Below are 20,515 nucleotides of genomic sequence, written 5' to 3'. Positions count from 1 at the left end.
TCATCGTCGTCACTGGGATGTTACGACGCACTCAGCTCTGCGGCTATATGGCGTCGCCTACCACTCTCCATGGCAGAAGGGGCGGGTGCCGCGGGGAATCGAACCCCGTACCTGCGGTTTCCCAGACGCGCAGTTTCACCATTACAATAGCCCGGAGAGGGTGGTACTCCTTGCGTTTTATATGCGTCATCGGTTTCGTAAAAGTTGACAGCAGCCATTTCCCTTAGTTTTATTCTTAAAGATAATTTCAACCTTTTGAATGGATAGATTTCTGCAATAAGAACCCACGTCAAACAATGTTTGTTGTGTGAGCCCTGACTCCTACCATCTGATCGCGCGATTCCAGGTGAAAAGTTTACGAATGCTTAACGTGCTGCAATGCTCGGCACGGTCCGTCTTTCCCTCTGACGTCATCTGACTTTTATCGTGGCGGCTGCTTCCTGTCGCAGACCAGACCCGTCAATGACAATATTAGACTGGCACACATCGCAGTCAGACAAGTTTGAAATCTCTGAGTGAGTTGTAGCCAGTACATCCACATAAGCCATGCAGTTTGCTCTCTTCGTCTGAAATGAATCGTTAAAAATGCCATAAAACGGGCGCGTTCATGGTACGCGTCCAAGAACGCGTGACCACTACACACAGCACACTTCTGTCAGTGTGACTGTCCGTTGTTTTCCGCGGTCGAAGGCTGTTTAGTGTGTCCCGGTGCGGTGTCGGGTCGTCAAGATCCTGACCCGTTTCGGCCCGGGCCCTCAGTTCTCTTGCATTTGAAAGCAAAAGTTGTTCCATGTGAATCGCGCGTGAACGTGCAATGGTGATAAACTGTGATGATGTTGGAATGTTGCACGAATCTTCCTGATTCACTTCCATGCACATGCTTAGCGATTCGTGCACCACAACATGACCAACTGCACTTTTTGCGGTTTTTGCGGCCTTGCGACGTGACAACCAGGCTGGGATGCTTAAGTCAACAGTTTCCACATAGCTAAGGTCAAACTCGCTCGGCCTGCGCCCTCACCCATACCGGTGGTAGCAACAAGGAATGAGCTTCATGTTAAGTGGCCATTACGACTTGTCGAAATTACCATGTCTGTTTTCTTAGAGTCTGTCTAAATTTTTTCGATTGGACAGATTTCTGATATCAACGCCCAGGCCAGACAGTGCGTGCCGTGAGCCCTGAGCTTACAGCCCGACAGAAGCGCAGGCAGGGGGAGGGGCACCGGGGGCACGTGATCTCCTCCCCTTAGGCTCCGGGCGTTTGCTCCTCGGGACCTACAACTAAGGGCCTGACTTGAGGATCCGAAGGTCGGAAAGACCGGCCGGAGGTCGCATTCAGGGGTCCCGGCCGACAGTGCCGTGCACTCCAGTGCTAGCCAGAGGGTCCTGCACGCTGATCAGGGATCCCTGAGTCGACAAGGGCTATATGTCCGGAGACACTTCCAGTAACGCACAGTCTGCTCCGTAGCAGCGTGGGCCTGTGGGCCTATTTTCCAAGCAGAGACAAAGCCGGAGCCAACGATTTACATTGGTCGGGCCCCAGCACCTGTGAAAGCACCATAGCACCCAACGGGGACCCTGTCTTAGCAAGGGGCCCTCGAGTCGGCCAGAGGCAGTGTTTGTGAAGACCCGAAGAGCCTGGAGGGCCGACCGGTTTCGGCGACCAAAGGTCAGATTGAAGAGCCAAAAGGAACCAAGGCTTGGCCGGAGTCTTATTCAGGAGCCCCGACCTGCACGGACGGGTCCTAAAAGGACACTCAGAGGGCCCCTCGCGCCGATGGGGGGACCCCTAAGTCGATATGGACCTAAATGTCGGTCAGGCGCCAACAGCACCGCACAGTCGGCTCCGTGTCGGTATGAACCTGAGGGCCCACTTCCCAGCCAGTCGCAAAGCCGGGACCAGTGATTTACAGTGGCTGGGGCCCAGTATCTGTCAGAGCCCGAAAGGCTGGCTGTAGGTCACATTATGAACCACCGCCCGTAAGGCCGTGACCTCAAATGTCAGTTAAAGGGTCTCTTCAACCGATTGGTGACCACTGAGATAGAGCGATCCTCCATTTTGGCCAGAGATCCCCAACACTGAAGTCATAGTCATTATGATAGGTAAGATAATGATAACGAAGAAAGCATTTTTGTCATTAGATATGTTACTGCATAGATTAAAAGCAGATATGGAAACCAACAAACATATTGCGTTGCAAACCTTTAAACTCGGTGCCTTTGATAGAAAATGGACAAGCTTGCAACGAGCGCTTTAAAATGTTAAGTGACGTGACAAAAACGTGAAATGAGGTCTCCTACCACTCGTGAAACGGCGCAGGAGCCAGTGATGTGAAGTATTTAGAAACGGTCGTGCGAGTTAACAGCGTGTTTTGATGCTAGTTGGGTTTCGTTGGCATAAGTGTTAGCATGTTAAGCTAGTGCAGTGTTGTGGTTTGTTGTCCTAAGTTGCACAAAAGTAGTGCAGAAATGGGTACAGTGAAGGTCGACTGAGGGTTTATCGCTTGTGATGTTCATAGGGTCGCAAGATTGGTGTTTACAATGTGACAACTGCAGTAGCAGAACAGAAAAGCAGTGTATGAAGGAAAGTAACAGTGTATATACTAAGATGTGAACACAAATGAATAGCAAGCCCTCCCCCCTTCCGAAAAAGCAACACCCAACAGTCGGCTCCGTTTCTGTCTTAGCTCCGGGGGGGGGGGGCATTTCCCAAGCAGGAACAAGGCCGGGGCCGCGATTGACATCGGTCGGAGCCCCTGCAACAATGTGGGGCTGCTGTATCGTTCAGTACCCACAGTGCCTAGCAGGGTATTGGTGTCACCAAGGGGCCTCAAGTCAGTCCGGGGAAGACTTGCCCAAGAGGGATGGGGATGAGACGCCAACGGAGGCAATGGAAGGGTCCTCTGCCAGCCAGGGCTCCCAGCACCGAACAGTGGGCCCTTCCGCCCAATTCCAGCATGGGCCCGTTAAGCCGCAATGGAGTCTGTGCCAATTTTGGCCACCTGCAGCAATCAGAGATGTTGTTGCGTCAATGAGGGCTCCTGCGTCGATCCGGGGTCAATGGCACGGATCAGAAGGCCTCTCGCGTCAGGGAGCGGATCAATGTGATATGGTGTATCCCTCTAAGGATATCCGGATCGGCCAGGGGATCTCGCCCGGTGCTCCCAAATGAGAACCAGTAGACACCCCGCGTTGGGACGGTATGGCCCTTCAGCCCTTAACCGGGAACAATAACGTACCCCCTTTTGTCCTACTCAAGGAGGCCCCTTTCCCCGGATATAAAGGGTGTCATTTTTGTTGAATAGAGTGGGCCGAAATGAATTAATAAATGAACAAGCCATTCCATGTTTGCCTGAGAACGTTCATTCTTTTGAAGAATTGACTGGTGAAGCAAATTACATCAAAAAGTTTTGAGCCTGCCCGCCCGTACTCTTACGAGTACTCAAGCACTGTTCCAGTCCGGCTCTGGGTTCCTTACCGGGCTCTGGGTTCAATACCGGACCCTCGTTAGGCACTGTGGTCCCCTGACCGACACAGTAGCCACTCATGAGTTAGGGGCCCTGACCAGTAATGCAAATTGCGTATCTCGGCCATGTCCCTGTTTGGGAAATGAGCCCTAAGTCTCAAACCTGACTCTGAAGTATGACCTGGTGACGAATCTTTCGAAGGACACGGTCGTTAAGACTCCACCATAGGACGGGTTCGCAAAATAGCCTTGGTGAGGTCGAGCTGGGAAAAACCTAACATCAAATGCACTAAAAACAGGACACTTCCCGACTCTGACCCAATTCACTGTTAAGAACGTTATGGAGCTGGAGTCCCCCCCCCCCCTCCCCAAACAGAATAGGACAATACAGGTCCGGTCTAATACCTGTTCTGTTCTGTCTTGGCGAGATATGTTGTCGTAGGGCGCCATTATAGTTTTGTTTGACGTCGATCGTCGAAATCAGGTCTCGTTAATCACGGTAGGATCGATGGAAATCGGCGCTGATTGCCCTAAGGCGAGGTGCAAGTGCATCACTCCCGTTAGGCATGTTCGGCACGGCTAATGTTGTCGGTCATGGTCGGACGATGACCGTCATCGGTTAAGCCGGCTGGTGTCAGTCGTAAGGTTTCTACAATGGCTTCATCGAATATTCACGTTGAAGCGAAATTCGACACATTTCGGGGGTTCCCCCGAATGTAGTCAACTTATAACTTGACCACGCTTTTGGATGCAAATATTCCACCGATTCGTTTTCATTTTCCGGTAAGACGCAGTAGTAAAATGGCACAACTTGCTGCGGTCTGTACAACTTGAAATATCGGTGAATGATGCCAAAACCCTACCAAAATTGCAAAAAATTAGACCATAGGTAAAAATATAAATAATGCGACTAAAAGCATGCAGCATTCAGGAAAAGCAGAACAAACCCAAGTAAACACAGCGCGACCGCAGTGTTCAAAGAGTTTGACTAACTCGGATAGATTAAACTGGACATGCTTTCGCAGCTTCCTTTCCTTTTCTCTCTTTGTTCGTGAAACATTGGGTGAAAGCATTCCTTAAATTTGATATATTTCGAGCTTTTTTCGTTATGTCCTTTATGTACCCGGGCTTCAGAAAGTTGGAGGACCAAACTCGCCGTTGGGGGGTCAGATTGAACATGGGGGGGGGGAGTAGTCGCCCACTCAAAAGAGTACAACTCGTCAGTTGTGAAAACTGCCTATGCTGAGCTCAGATTGTGTTTGGCGGAAGGCAGCCATAGGGGAAGACCATGACCTGGGCCAATGTCATGCGCTCTGTGGTCATATAATGGTTGTGCATGTGAGTTGGTAATGTTTTCCTCAAATGTATCATCAAAACTACGCGAAACTTTGTAAAAATTTACATTATTTAGATAGAATAGCAAGAAACTACCTAACCTCAAGGCACTGACCTCGTCTGTTTCAAGGAAAAAATGAGACGAAGAACAAGAGGGACTAAGCAAGTTTGAGCGACGAAAAATAACCCAAAAAACTGAATGCGTGGTCAAATTTTTTTAAAATGTTGATTTCTTTGATTTGACCTGGATCACTGACCTAGGCAGATCAAAACTTCGAAGTTGCACAAAGGATGTTAAATTTAAAGATGAACAGGTAATTAAAATTTGGTGTTTTTGCCAGTGTTCGATTTTGGGCTGTGTCTGGGAAACTGTGTGGGGGGACATTAACTCCCCCCCGGCCTGGCGCAGTTTAAAAACACATGACAAATGTTATATGTATATATATATATATATATATATATATATATATATATATATACTTGTCACACGATTGTCAACGCGAGGCCTCATCTAGTTCGGAGATAAATTCACGCCGGGTGCCGGAGGCTGTGCTGGCCGGAGGTAGGCGGTTCCAGAAAGGGGCCGCACAGTAGAACGGTCGGTTTGTGCCGGGGAGGCGGAAAGTGCGTCCGTCAACGACGCACAGGTGGCATGCTGAGAGACGGCAGTACGTCAGATAAACGGGGCAGGATTTCGCCGGGAGCTCGCGGGTCGTCCAGAGACCTGAAGACGCCGATGCAGTCCCGGAAAATGACCAAGTCCCGCGTTTGGTGTCACTCAAGCCCCTGCGCCTCGCGCCGCCGTACTGTACTGCAAAAGCGCCGTGCTCGCCTCGTGCACGAGCACGGCGCTGCACCTAACGGTGGTGCGGATTTCCCGCGCCAGAGGAACTGGTTTTTGGTTTCACCAACCACCACCGAGGGTCAATCACACGAGCGGGGACCGGACCGACGGCCATCGCCTGGCAGGGTCGGCCGGTCACGGTCGCTGACTGTTCGACAGTGTCAGCAGCCGGCACCGTCCAGGCTCCGACAACGCCGCTCACGACAGGCGCATCGCAATGCACACGACGGCGGGCGCACGTGCAGTGTGATCGTCGACTTACCTTACAAAAAGACATACGTCGTTAACGGCACGGTTGTTTCGAAAATGTGCGTGAAACACCTGGTGCTATTAAGAGCTAAGAGTTTACCGATGCGTACATGTCTACGTTTTTACGGACATATGTGACAAATACTATAGTTAATTAGCTGTTTATGTTGAATATTTTATAGGGTGAAATCAGCAACGCCAAAATAAGCCAATGGCCCTATAGCTCTAAATCCAACGAACTTGCACGAGGAAAGTTTTCTGATTTCCTGTACTTGCAATGCCACAGTACCTGTCTGCTGGCATGGAGCATTCGGGGAGCATCGAGGCAGCGAATATTCAAACCGGTGCCGATGGGACACCATGCTGGTAGAAGCGTGCCGACCATTTGGATTTCTCGCCAAAATGATCACACTTGTCGTTCTGTGCACGCTATCATGTAATACCTAGATCGATTACCGATGCGAATTTCTTCTTTTAGTTTGAAAATAAGAAATTTCTTCGAATATGTTGCTTATCCCGTTGGCTGATAACTGCGTGCTCCTGGTTACCTTCAACAATAGTTTTGCGTGAGGCCTCAACCAAGCCAACCTCAACACCAACAACCTGGACTTTTATAGCTTCAGCGGCCCGACCCCATCTAGCCAGCCACGCTTATTACGGAGCCACAGCCCCGTAATGAGTCATATATATATATATATATATATATATATATATATATATATATATATATATATATATATACCTAATTTAACATACATTTTTATGAAAATGTTTTATATGTTGCATCATTTATAACTGATATAATATATAAGTTATATATATATATATATATATATATATATATATATATATATACGAATAATTATGGTCACAGCCACGAATTACACCACCTAAAACTTTCAGCAAGAGGTAGCGAGATTCCTTAAAAAAAGCTGAGTTCTATTTTTTGAAGGCATCGAAATGAAAAGTGTTTGACCACGCGGTGCGTTTCTATAATAACGCAAGAACACCACAGTTTCACCAACCTATTCCATGAATGTGCTAAGCATGAATCATTGCAAATTTGACGACCACAGATCGGAAACAATTTCAGATTTCGGCGAGCAGATATCGCCTAGACTTTGACAACGCGCGATCACGCTGGCGAGGGTGTGACTCCATTTGTGCAGGCAAATGCACGCTATCGTCTGCGAACCCACGGATCCATAGGTCTAGAAATGTGTTGGAGTTTCTCTTCAAAATTAGGCTGCCAGTATGGTGTTTCTCTCACCAAAATTGATGATACTCTATAGTGCATACTCCGATATCAACAGCAAATATTGAATAGGCCTTCGACAGGCAATGAAGAACGCCATGCATGCAGCATATTTTGTATTGTTATACGCTTCAAATATTTTGTCAGATCCCTGGAATCACCACAGTGACACCATTTATCCCTGGTCCAGGGATTCCGAAAAGGGACCTAAATATTCATTTTCGGTAGGCACCAAATTCCAAGGTCACTTCTTAGACCGGCTCATTCGGCAAGGGAGCACTACAACCATTATTTCCGACACCAAAGCATTCATTTTCAAGAGATATCCAATGTCAGAGGGCACCGAGAAGGGCTGCAAGCCGTCATTCTCAACAGGCTATGCTTTCCATGCTATTCCTTCCTGCCTATCATTACGCCTATCATCATGCCATGCCTTCCAGCCCCTTAGGCGCGGTATATCAAAACCTCCATTTCTGCGCACCGTGGCCTTTATTTTCAAGAAGAGCTTCTGTTCGTTTCGCGATGACGAAACTCCTGATCGGCACGCCCTTCGACGTTCAGCAAAGTGACTCCCTTTTTATTTTGGGGAGTTATGGTCTTTTGCGGATGGAACCAATTCCGTGGGGCATTTGAAAGCGTCTCAACCCCTAATTTTGTTAGACAACAAATGTCAGGGAAAATTACAATACCCATGGCGCTCCAATGGCAAAATGATGGATCGACCGATTCCATGCGGCGGTAACCGACCAACACCGACCCATGCAGCACTTAAGTATTTATTTGCTATGGGCAGCAAATCTAAGCGGACCACTGAATGGGCTCCGAAGCCTTCATTTTAAAGGAACACCACGAGTTCTTTGCTTTTCATCCTGACCTTCTTCTGGATTCACCCCTTCCGTAAAGAGGCACCACGAAACCCTCATAGTGGAAGCACCATAAGTATTATTTAAGCAGGCACCCGATTCCAGTGAGCACCACAGTGGATTCCAAAACTTTTATTCTCAAGAGACAACAAAGTTCAGGAGGAACTACAATGTTCGCACTTCCTCATGGACAAGATTCAGGATCGGCCCATCCAGCCATGGATCATCAAAGCTTCTATTTTGAGGCGCCACAATCTTTATTTTTAACAGGTACCGAGGCCAAGCGTGCCATTAAAGAACCGCAGCACCTCTATTTTCAAAAAGGCACTAAAATCAGGTGCAACATAAGTTATGTGCCTTCCACCCTGACAAACTTCTAAGTAGTACCTCTCAATGAAGAGATACCCCATACCTTCATTGCGGGCTTCGCAACCTGCAATATTTTTGAAGAGGCACCCCCTTCTGGAGAGGCACCACGAAGACTCCCAGACTCTTTCATTTCAAGTGGCGTCAGACTCCGAAGGGTGCTAACAACTGCCCCATTTTTTAAATTTCTACGATGAACCAAGGGCGCCACTATCGTTGGAACAGGGACACGTGGCTTAACTTATGTCTTTAGGTCCCGAGGGTCCCGAGGACCCTTTTGGGCCCCGAACGAACGACGACCAAAGGTCAGAAGAGCAGCGCAGAGGATATGAAGGAGCCTTAGCTAGTAGGCAACACACTAGCTAAGGCTCCTTCAATATTTTTGTTCCAGTGAGCTGGCTGTATGTACTACAAGAACGAATTTGGCCTCAAAGGTCTACGAATTTTGATAGTTTCGCTGCTTTCTGCTACCCCCCCCCCCTTCCCCCCCCCCCACCAACATTTCATACTCGCGCCATGACATGCCACTCGAGTGGCATTACAAGTTAGGCAATGTGTGCAAATCTGTTGCGTGTACAACGTGAGCAAGTTATTACGTTTGCGCTTAATCATTCACTGTGGAGTTGGATTACCCATAGTGCCCGCCCCTTCTGCCTGGATGAGAGGCAGGCGTCGCCGTATAGTTTCAAAAGCGTCGTAAAGCCCCAATCACGCAAAAACATTCAACGTGAGGCTAGTGACTGAAAAGTGTGACGTTTTGGGGCTTCGTTTTAAAGTAAGCTATGGTATGTTGTTTTGTATAAGTGCATTGTTTTTTACCAAATTGTGAGACCTAACAAAATCTTGCATTATATTTACTTCAAAGAACTGATTGGGTATGGGGAGCCGGGTTCCACATTATGGGGGCCCAGCCAAATATAGCGCGGACCCAGCCCAATATTGGGAGGGGGAGGGGACAGGCCCAACATTGGTGTGGGGCGGCTCAGTATTGGGGTCGTTGCCCCCCAAACAGGCACAAGATTCTACCCTGTCTACGGCGTGCAAGGCGTATGGTTAAGTCCAGACTAAGGAAGCGCTACTTTGTTCTATTTGCATCCTAGATGCAGTTGATATGTCCTTTGAAAACCCAAGTACTTTTAGTTGCTTTTAGAAAAACGCCGAAGTTTGAGCAAAGCCCTAATAAGCACATCGTTTCCTGCATGTAGAAACTTTGCAGCAGTCAAAACTGACAGGGATTGATAATCGAACAGACAATGAATATCAGCCGATGATAATCAGGATCAGTCAAGAAATCCCGCTAACCGAAAGCTAAACTCATTTAAGATGTTGTAACGGCGCCCTTTCCAGAGGTGAGGTCGCTGAACCGGCGGTCACTAAGAACACTTGCCGTCACAGAGGTCAACATCCGATGGCGGCTTGGTCGCTGACAGCTCAGGCCGAAAACTGCCCAGGTCAGCTGCGAGGCCTGTCCCTCAGCAAACTCCCACTTCCACCAACGGTCATGCGCCATCACCGCAATCGCTGCCGGCCTGATGCCCTCAGGAGGTTAGCGGTCCAGTTTGCCGAGCCCGGACACGTGTCCGAGGCTCGGGTACACGCTGCGGTGCCCGGAAGCCGGTTTCAGACGCTGTGCGAAGCCCCGCCCGGGGCGCGAGGACTTCGACGAGCCGGCCGGCGTCGGGCGCTAGCACCAGTCCCGTCCGACCGTCCAGCCACGACGTTCCCGTGCCAGCGTACAGGTCCGGAGAACAGCTGACGGCACCATGATCTCGGTCCTGCTCCTCGCTGCTCTCGTGAGTGTGAGGCGGCTGCGGTGGGCGCACAGCGGGCGGGCATGCCCCGGGAAGGAGGAATCGGACGTGCTTGTCTCATTGACTAACTGACAATATCTTTTTCAGCAATAGGTTGGTAGTTCCCTTATGACCCGTGTCTCAGTTTGTCGTCAAGAGTCGTTCGCTTTGCGACCCATCCATTACTTTGATCGGAAGTATTGTTTTCTGACTGTTTTGACAGCTTATGCATCACGTGGAGTTTTTACGTGTGCATGCAGACCATCAGTGTTTTCCACCACTGTGAAGACACGTGGGTGAGATGATGGGCGTTGATGCGGAAGTGTCTGCACATGGACACGCACACCAAAAATCGCCTCATTGCCTGGTGATCGTGATTTCTACTTTGTTGGCTACATTACATGCTCGTTTGTGACATCATCAGTTCAAAGTTCTTATGTTTTTTAGCAGCCTTTGACGTACAAGGAGGTGCTGGCTGAACGATGTTGTAGTGTTAAATAGCAACTATATTCACCGTATTCAATATTTCGAGCTGTGCTTATCCTCAAGAGTGTGAAATAATCGCCGTTAACTCAGCATATGAACCTTAAAATCGTAATGCCGAAAAACAGGAGCCTGTTGGCCTGTTACGCTCTCGTTTGGCGTTTCTTTCTCACATCAAGTTCTACTGGGATATTGACTGGCATTGCGGCGCAGTATTCATAACATATATCACTATGCCACGGTGAATCAAGGCCCTCACAGCGCAAATGCAGACTTCATCGTCTTTTTTCGCTGGGCTGAAAAGCCTGCTTTGGAACCACTAGTTGTTCTTGATTGAAGTTTGATAATGAAGGTTCGAAAAATATGGTTGAAAACGCATATAATGGGCCTTCCTTTTAAGCTACATTTTCCTAGGAAGGACGTGGGTGGAGGAGAGTGCCTGTGTGTGTGTGGAAGGGGACATATTTACGCTGCTCTTTTTTCGATGGTATGATCATGCTTCTATGACGCGAGCAAAGGCTGTTTTCCAAAGTTTACGTTTATTTCAACTATGCTCAAAAATGAAAAACGATATCCGAACTACAATGAGTTGTAGTTGCACATGAACCCTTCAATATGCCAGGATGCCAGAAGGTGCCGGTGAAACGTCATAGAGCAAACATTGTTTGTAATGACAACTGTCGATATAAGTGATGTTTGTTCTTTAACTGTGTTTGACCAGTTCCTCCTGATGTAATGAAGATCGGTAGCTCAGCACAAGAACTCTGAACTAACAAGGCCGAAAAACCAGGAGCTGACAGTCTTTTTGCTTACATCAAGCAAACGATATTTTCTTATCATCTTTCCTGTGTTATACATGGGATAATCAAGTGTAATGGGTTTGTTTGCATTGACATAATAGCACCTATAATAACCTACGAGTTTAACAGCGTTCTGACCGAATCAGAGTCCGCCACTGTCATCCGTTACTGGCATTAAACGGCTTATATGCTTCTCGTAATGCTTTAAAAAGCAACGTAACTTGCTTCACCTTTTGACCTCCTGAGTACGCCACCGTTCGCTCTCTGCCCTCGTTGCTCAATCGATTAGGTCCACACGATGGTGACCGTGGGTACAGAATACTGAGAGAAGTAGGTGTGGCAAGGGTACTAGAATGGGTGTGTTCTGACGGCGCAATGTGCACATTTCTCCACGTTCAATGTTGAATGGTGCGGCCGTTGCCACGCCCGTCAAAATACATTTTCCAATCATGGCGGCGACTTCATTGGCGAGATCCAAATAAATCCGCATCAATCAATCCGCTATTCTTATTTTTAAAACTGGACTAGGGGGCTAACTGACTGAACTACGGGGGGTTTTGGAAACAAATCGCACCAGTTTGATGCACGTAGCAAACCTTCTCTGTTCTGGTCGTTTCATGCATTATAATTGCGTTTTAACTGGTCTAGACTAACCCACCGCAATGAATATTAGCGTCAATCATGCAACACTGAGGTATGCATCCACATCATAGTAATGCATAGTAAGCATCATTAGCAAAACCCCCGCGCTTCTGCGTCGCCGTACCACCTGCGCCCTCCCGCCCCCCCCCCCCCCCCGTGGCAGGGTCGCGTCAGCTGACCACCGTCGCCCAGGCTGCAGCGGTCGGACACAAATTCTCTGCTGGACTCGTCTTCCGCCGCCGGGTCAACGGCCGGACAGCGTGCCGAACCGGCGCGGCCCGGTGACCCTGGTCTGCCCCCGCTCCCCTCCCCCACCCCCACAGTTGCCGCGCCCTCGGCTCGGCCGCCGCAGCACGTGCACCGCAGCCGAGCGTGCAGCGTGCCGGCCGGCGGAGCTGCAGCCGGCCGGCCCGCCAGCACCCCGCACTCCCACCGCTCTGCTGATGCTCAGGCTGTCTACCCGGCAGTGCAGGTCGCGTCGCGTGGAGCATGTACATGCCACTCAGATTCATGCAACTGATGACTCGTGGGGTTGCGTATTGTGCGGGATGGACCAAAAGGGAGGATCATACGGCTTCACCGTCGCACTGAAAGGGGAATCGGTGCGAGTTCCCCTAATATTTTCTGAGGACGCTTCTCCGGCATGTCGTGCAAGTGCCCACATTGTTAGTTGTCTAAGGATCATCCAATGTGCGTGTTTAAACACAAAAACGTGTCCCTGGCATTTCTGATTTGGGAGAAGCGGCAGTTTTTTAGGGGCGCTGCACAACAATCTACGGGCGGCGTGGGCGGTTATCGGCGCCATACGTAATGAATGTTTGCTGAAAACACATAAACCTGCATACCATTTTACTTGAAATTGAACAAAGAACACACATGAGATTTCGTGTTCCTATTGTAAATGGTCTCGTATATGTGAGCATGCAAAGCTAACAAAAGTTCGATTTTCAGCACGGATTGACCCTTGACCTTGCACAATAGTCAATCATTGACCTAGCAGCTTACAAGTTATTACTAATGACAGGTCCCATTAATGCCAATCGTTTGGTGCTTTCCGCTAAGCTCTATTTTTCTTGGGGGATCGCATCGACCGCCCCCCTCCTCTTCAGTCCGCGTCATGAAAAACGGCGATTCAGGACGAGGGTTAACAGCCACAAGATGGAGCCTTGCTGTCGTGCCGAGACGTACTCGAACGGTTCTGTTCTTTGGTCGAAGCAAACTATGCAGCTTGTAGCCCATGCAGCATGTAAACTATGCAACAAGCTATGCAGAGGCGCACTGATGGCTGGACTGAGCGCTGGTAGCCGCGTGCCAGTACCGGCCAGGAGTATGGCATACAGCAGCCATGTGGTAGCACATGGCTGCCGGAGACTTATCGCAGCCGTGGGCGCGGAGCCGGGACGCCGCCTTAAGTCTGGCTCCGGGAGAACGCAATTTAAAGTTGTGCGGCATGGTCCAGTTGGCTCCTCCATGGATCCGCATTTGTTAGACGGACCACGGGTCTGTTGTCACTTGTGTACCACTTGTGTATAAGCGTATATGTCTGCGCCTTGTCGCCTGCCGCTGGCTGCTGGCTGCTGAAGTAACTGCGGCCGGTAAACTTTTCTGTGGATCAGTAGGCATGGTATGGGACTTTCTAAGGGTCCACCACCAGGTGTGTTACATGGTGTGTAAGTTAATGCCTGGAGATAGTGACAACCTTGATCACGAGCTCCTTCCCAAGCACTGGGCGAAATGGTTCATTCCCGCCCAACCGTTACCAGTGGTGCGCCGGCCTGTGTTCGTGCGTTTGTCCGACTGTGGGCGACGGCCACCCGACCGTGAAGCGGGCGCGTGCCTGACCAGTGGCCCTGTGATTGACTGCCATGCCTGTGGTGTCCCGTCAGGTGGGTCACGTGACAGGTCACGGCCGCCTGATGGACCCGCCGGCCAGGAACGCCATGTGGCGCTTCGGCTTCCCCAACCCGGTCAACTACAACGACAACGAGCTCTACTGCGGCGGCTTTATCGGTGAGCTCAGTAAAAAAAAAAACGGCAGCCGCCTCGGATAACGATAAGCCATGCATGATCTGAAATGTTAATTTACATACCGCCTCAAAGCCGGCTTTTATATTGCCGACGGTGATAGCCTCAACTATAACCTGCTATTTATTGTTATCAGCATTCAAATAGTTTACCGAATCATGCCAAGTAATCCCAATTTGATAATTCCATCGTAATCCTGTTTGTAATCCCCCATGGTCTATTGCAAGGTGCCTGGAGTGTTGAGCTGAGCTCCCTGCACCATTTATCAGACTGGCCATTGCTGATAGCTTATAAAGCGCCACCATATGCGATGCAGCTTAGGGAATGCTCTCGATATCATTGCCGACACCGCTTACGGCCTCTGACATCCCCTTCAGCTCTGTGGATGTGCGATGTGCCATGCGAGTGACATTCCCCCGGCTTACAGTGCAGTACCAGCACAACCAGGGCAAATGCGGCGTGTGTGGGGACAACTACGCCCTGCCCGTGCCACGACCTCACGAGGCCGGGGGCACCTTCGCGCAGGGCGTGATCGCTAAACGCTACGCACCTGGTCAGGTCAGTGGTGCAGGCAGACGCCGTTTCTGGACCCAGTGAGCGAGCACTTGCGTAAATATCTTGTGGTGATGATTTGTTAGATAGCTTTCTGTCGTGTTATTGATAGATGAAGGTTTCGAAAATCCAAAATTATGCATGGTGAGAAACAAATTTACCATTGATAACAGCTTATAGTCCATGTGTTCCACGCGGCTCTGATGTGCACGGTGATCATGACAGCAGTTTAAATGAATCGGGCGCCGAAGTGGAAAACGTGAAGGTAGCAGCGAACGTCGCCTTATGAGATGAGCTGGCGGGCGGCTCATTCCATATCGCGTCCCATTCTAGTTCATCAAACCGAGCTTTCGCAGACAACGCTCCGTGGTTCCAACGCGTCCTCGCCATAAGGCTCAGAATCGAAGAGTCTTTCTAGTCACCCGACTTGTGCTCGATTCCACCTGCATGGAGTCTATTTCAAAATCGGAACAAAAACTATGGAAATGGAGCCGAATCCGAAGCCCATTCGAGACGATTACCTAAACTTGGAAAAATCTGATCTGTGTTGAGCTGGCGAGAGTTGCCGAATTCAAGTTGGAATCCTAACAAGGTTTTTGTTATTAAAAATACATATAGTGCAAACTCGACGCCTTTCAAGCATAGCAGTATACCGTCGGTTTGTAGTGTTTCTATTACATTTCATGCGTCGTATTTGCTCGCTCATCAACATGCTTAAATACGTATTACAAAAAATTATGTCACACAAATTCTGCATGGCGCAATGACCAATCATCTGAATTACATCATATCCAACAACGCAAAGCCCCTGTTGTATGCAATGACATCGTCCTGGCCTGGTCGCAGCTGGTCGACATCGAGGTGGAGCTGACTGCCAACCACATGGGCAACTTCGTCATCCGCCTGTGCCCACACAACAACGACAAAACGACGATCACGCAGGAGTGCCTCAACAAGTGAGTCACGCTCTTCAGTGGACACGGCCGGGTGCTGTCTTCCAGCATGCTCGTCTGTGCATCACTGACGTGAGCCATCACCCTGGTCACGGCCGAACCGAGCCAATTCGTGATCCAACTTCACGAGCGGGCACGCCCGTCATCACTGAAGTAACGGGATGCCTAGGGGCCGAACTCATGACCTCCGTGGTCGCACGATGACATTAAAATCTGCCGGCAGCAGATGACAACGAGCCGTGAGTGTCATGTCCTGCTTCTGGGGGCCGGTTTACCACATCACGCATGCCGCCTACTGCCCGAGTGCACACACCACGCATGCCACCAACTGCCCGGGTGCACACGCCATGCATACCGCCTACTGCCCGGGTGCCACACCACGCATGCGGCAAACTGCCCGGGTGCACACACCACGCATGCCACCAACTGCCCGGGTGCACACACCACGCATGCCGCCTACTGTCCGGGTGCATACACCACGCATGCCGCTTACTGCCCGGGTGCACATACCACGCATGCCGCTTACTGCCCGGGTGCACACACCACGCATGCCGCCAACTGCCCGGGTGCACACACCACGCATGCCGCCAACTGCCCGGGTGCACACACCACGCATGCCGGCAACTGTCCGGGTGCACACACCACGCATGCCGGCAACTGCCCGGGTGCACACCGTCCGATTAAACAGACCTGTTGGCTTGAGCGGCACCGTTGCACAAGCGGCCTGACCAGGAGTCATAGGTGGGCCCCGCCGGCCGGTGCACCCGCTGCCGGACGGGTGGTCGGTACCGGTCCGGAGGATCAGGCCGGCGAGCTGACGGACGTGTACCCGTCCGCTGCGTGACCCGGCGCTGACCCGGCCTCTGCGGCCGGCCAGCCGACCGGTCCCCCTCCCCCTTGTCGCCGGTCATTGGCACCAGCTGGAGCGGCCTGGCCGTCCGGGCTACCTTGCCCGGGGAGGCTGGCGTCAAGGGACCAGCACGCACATGGCTTTAGCAGCTCCGCTCCAGGCGCCAACACGAACTGGAAAGAACTTACGGAGATGTTCTTATGTGGCATGACGCATGTCGAAGTAGTAACGACACGAAATGCATCTTCCTTTCCACGAACAGATGCGCTTGTTTGCATGATAAAGATTGTGGATAGGTAAATATGGCGTGCATAACCCTTAATTCACACTATGACATCCGTAGACGCCCGCGCCCGCGCCGACACGCCAAAAGCACCTTCTCTGGCGTCTCCTGACACGTTCCACCGACTTCGCTGCAGACACGTGCTGAAGGTGGCGGGCACCGACTCGATCCGCTTCATCATTCCGGAGGACTCGGGCAAGGCGGGCATCTTCCGCTGGAAGGTGGAGCTGCCGCCCTACTTGACGTGCACCCAGTGCGTCATGCAGTGGACCTACTACGCCGGCAACACCTGGGGCACCTGCTCGGACGGCACGCTGGCTGTCGGCTGCGGCCCGCAGGAGACATTCATCAACTGCGCCGACATCGCCATCATATCCAACACCGGCTACTTTGGGCCCGTGGATAACAGGTAGGTGCGGCTTGAATGGTGACTGGGGGATTCCACGTTAATTATTTAAGTCGTGTCCGTTAATAGCTTTAAATGCAAAGGAATTACTGCGTGCGAAATAGTAAAGGGTATATAATCATTCGTATACAACAATATAAATAGCATGGCAACGCAAAAATGCTTCAAATTCCAAACCCGAGCCCCTAATCGGGCGACCGCTCAAGAGGGAAGACGACTCTGTAAAAAAGATTGTACGGTCTTATACGCACTGCTTTCCTTAAGAAGCCACCATGAAACTAACCACACCGAATTTCACGCGTAGTGTGATCCGGCAATGCGCTGGTGACAATGGGCAATTTAGAGCATAGAGCATCCGTCTAGCCGCGCGCCATTACCATCCTTGCGCATTCGCGTCTATCCGTCCCCGCGCTACCCCCCCCCCCCCCCCTCGTCCCCGTGGCGCCGCCACTCTGTTCGCACCCTCGTGCTCAACCGTATTCCCGTGCTACCCCTGCACCGCCACCCTGTTGACACCCTCCGCCTAGCAATATCCCCGTGCGCCGCCACTACGCTCGTGCTCTCGTGTCCATCTGTACTCCCCCCGCGGCCCCACCGCTCTATTCATACCCTCTGCCTACCTGTGCCCCCGTGCGCCGCCACAATGTTCGTGCTATCATGTCCATCCGTGCTCTCGTGCTCCTCCCGTGGCGTCGCCGCTCCTGTGCCCTCGTGTCCACCCGTGCTCTCGTGCCGACTCCATGGCCCGCTACTCACACGTGCCTCTCGCCTGCGTGCACTGACTCGTCCGGGCCCGTCGCCAGCCTGCGCATCCACCTGCCCTACACCAAGGCGGACGCGGCCCGGGTGGTGAGCGCCACCGACGCGCACCGCACCGAGCCGAGCGCGCCCGCTTTCCGGCCCCAAGTGTGCATCCCACACGGCCGGTTCGCCGAGCAGGAGGGCGCCGACGAGCACTGCCTGCAGTGTCTCGCCGAGCCGGACGCCTGTGAGGACGACAAGTGCATGTGCATGTGAGTACCGCTCGGCTGGATCGCGCAGCCGAGACCGGACTTCTCGGGGGGGGAGGGGGAGGGGGAGGGGAGAGGGGAGAGGGGAGAGGGGAGAGGGGAGAGGGGAGAGGGGAGAGGGAGAGGGGGAGGGGAGGGATAGGGCAGCAGTACCCGGCTTTATAGCTTCATCCCCGATTTAGCCGGATGGTGCATCGCTGTCGCATCTGAAGTGCCGTGGTAGGTGGCTTACTGAGATTGTGCTCGACAAATTCGTGTGTTAATCGCGCTACCTTGTTTTCCCACGTCGTTGACCTTGCGTCCCGTTTTACCGCAGAACCGAGTGCGAGGCGAGAGGAGAATTCGCCAAGAGGCCTCAGGCCGATCTCTACTGCCACGAGAACTGCCTGGGCTACCCCAGCCACTGTCCGGAGGACCGCTGCCGCTGTTACTGATCAAGGTGCGGCCAGCGGCGCCACGCGGGCATTATTGAAACCACTCTGTGATCGCGTTGAACGCTTCGGCTGCTTACGAAGCACGAGCTTTGGGCGAGAACAAGGACAGACTACACGCAACCACGCACTGAAAACCTCGAAAGTTTCAGAGTGAGCAGTGACGTGCACAGATACACGCACACACACAACACACATACGCTCACATTATATCCCTACTCGAAGCGAATACCCTAGCAGGATATTGTAAATAAAATGTGAACAAATAAGGTGGATAAAAGAACATACTACATGTGAATACAATTCAAAGTAGTTTTAGCGTCGCTACTTTTGTACCGAATCGCTAGTGATAACAGTAACCAAATAAAACATTACAAATCTGTGGATTATTGTATGCATCACCCAGGTGCGGGAATGCCACCCTGTTCGCCCCGCATGTCACGTGACCCCGCAGCGTTCGCTCTCGCCGTCGCGGCCGGAGCTCGCAATTGCGGGGCGAAGGGCCGAGCGTCAATGGAGCTGATGAGTGCCTGTGGCAGTGCACCCCGCTTAAGGTGCGCTGAAATAGGAGTCGGCGCTGGCTGGCTGGACTGACCACTCTCAGAGACCAACCACTGCCCATGAAGATCTCCGCCACCGCCTTGTCCGCAGTGACAACACAGTTCAGTCCACTTTTATCGTCAGCACACAGGTTTATCCGTTTCCATTTTCCATGTCACCGGTCTGTGAAAGCGCGCAACGACTCAATGCGACGACACAGCAGTGCCGATAGACATTATGGCAACCCTGATCGGCAAAGCCGACGACAAAAACACAGGCAAAAACGCGGTGCAAAATAATCGTGAAGCCGCGTCACCTCGGTAAAGTTTATATAGCGATAAAGACTATAACTAAAAATGAATAGAAACCACGCCGCAGAATACGGACGTGGCGCGCGGGCCCGTCTGCGACAACATAGTGCGCGCCCAACGGCGGCCGGTTCCCGTCACTGGCGTGGCTGCGCCCCACCTCGATGATGACGCCGACTCCCAAGCCCGCCGGCGCCGCTGAGCCCGCGGCCTCGCGCCGGGCCGGGCCGGGCGGTCCGGTGGCTAGCGCGCCCGAGCCACCATCGGTCGCCCAGCTAACACAACTATAGGATCACAGCGAGCCCCGGCGGGACGGCGCGGCCGCCGCCCCGGCCGGCCAACACCATCACATCCGACCATTTGATACGACTTTGTGCGTTTGGTGAGAGGCGGCGCGGGCCAGGAGCGGGCTGTCTGGCGCGCCTGCGGCCACCGCCGGCGCACGGTGAGGCTGACGGCGCCCGGCGCCAGCGCCCAGCGGCTGGGGGAAGAAGCTGGCCGGGACACGTAGCGCCAGCTCCGGGCCGCCTGGCGTCCGGGCCGCTCCGCGCGCCGCGCCACTCGGCCCGCACCGTAAGCGCCGCGCGCAGCGACAGCGGGCGCCAGGGTACATTAACGGGGTACGGCGCTTGGCGCGCGGCTCACGCCAAGTCCGACGGCGCGGCCCGCTCGCGGCGCCCTCTGCCCGGCTAGCAGGCGGCCGCCGACCACTTCCGAGGCGCCTCCCACGCAACGAGCGGCAGTCGGGCGGCACTGCTGGAACGCTGCCCTGGCGTGTCACATCGCCCGGTACGGACCTGCATCTTCAGAAAACTGCAAACACCCAGGCGGCCGTCAAACCCACTGCATGGGTGAACGAAAGAAATCAAGCATGGGAAACAGCCAGACCTGTTGCATCACAAAAATGACCTTTATTGACGTGGAACTATGGCGCGCGGTGGATGCATAACGATTAAACGCGACTGCTTTTCGCCATGGTTACCTTGTTAAGTAAACTAGTACACCATTATTGTGCCTTTTACTGGTAAACGTTTTGAGAAGAAGCGATTGATGTGGTCTGGTAC

The 20,515-nt window shown here is 52.1% G+C and overlaps 1 protein-coding gene across 1 annotated transcript; it reads left to right on the top strand.

The window, feature by feature from the left end:
• Positions 1-10,089: 10,089 nt before the first annotated feature.
• Positions 10,090-18,742, top strand: LOC119114809 (uncharacterized). Its single transcript, XM_037238846.1, has 7 exons — positions 10,090-10,171; positions 13,980-14,103; positions 14,546-14,676; positions 15,517-15,626; positions 16,893-17,165; positions 17,966-18,175; positions 18,489-18,742. The coding sequence occupies exons 1-7, from the start codon at positions 10,142-10,144 to the stop codon at positions 18,604-18,606; spliced, it is 996 nt and encodes a 331-aa protein (XP_037094741.1). The 5' UTR covers positions 10,090-10,141; the 3' UTR covers positions 18,607-18,742.
• Positions 18,743-20,515: the final 1,773 nt, after the last annotated feature.

Source organism: Pollicipes pollicipes, unplaced genomic scaffold, assembly GCF_011947565.3.
Source record: "Pollicipes pollicipes isolate AB1234 unplaced genomic scaffold, Ppol_2.1 Scaffold_3087;HRSCAF=3621_pilon_pilon_pilon, whole genome shotgun sequence".
Taxonomy (NCBI): Eukaryota; Metazoa; Arthropoda; class Thecostraca; order Pollicipedomorpha; family Pollicipedidae; genus Pollicipes; species Pollicipes pollicipes.
This window is presented reverse-complemented; position numbering and strand designations above follow the sequence as displayed.

Bases quoted from the DNA above. Each gene is read 5' to 3' on its own strand.
- LOC119114809 (XM_037238846.1), top strand. From the start codon at position 10,142: ATGATCTCGGTCCTGCTCCTCGCTGCTCTC. The intron at 14,104-14,545 runs GTGAGCTCAGTA...CCCGGCTTACAG, and splicing joins CTACTGCGGCGGCTTTATCG to TGCAGTACCAGCACAACCAG. The intron at 14,677-15,516 runs GTCAGTGGTGCA...GCCTGGTCGCAG, and splicing joins AACGCTACGCACCTGGTCAG to CTGGTCGACATCGAGGTGGA.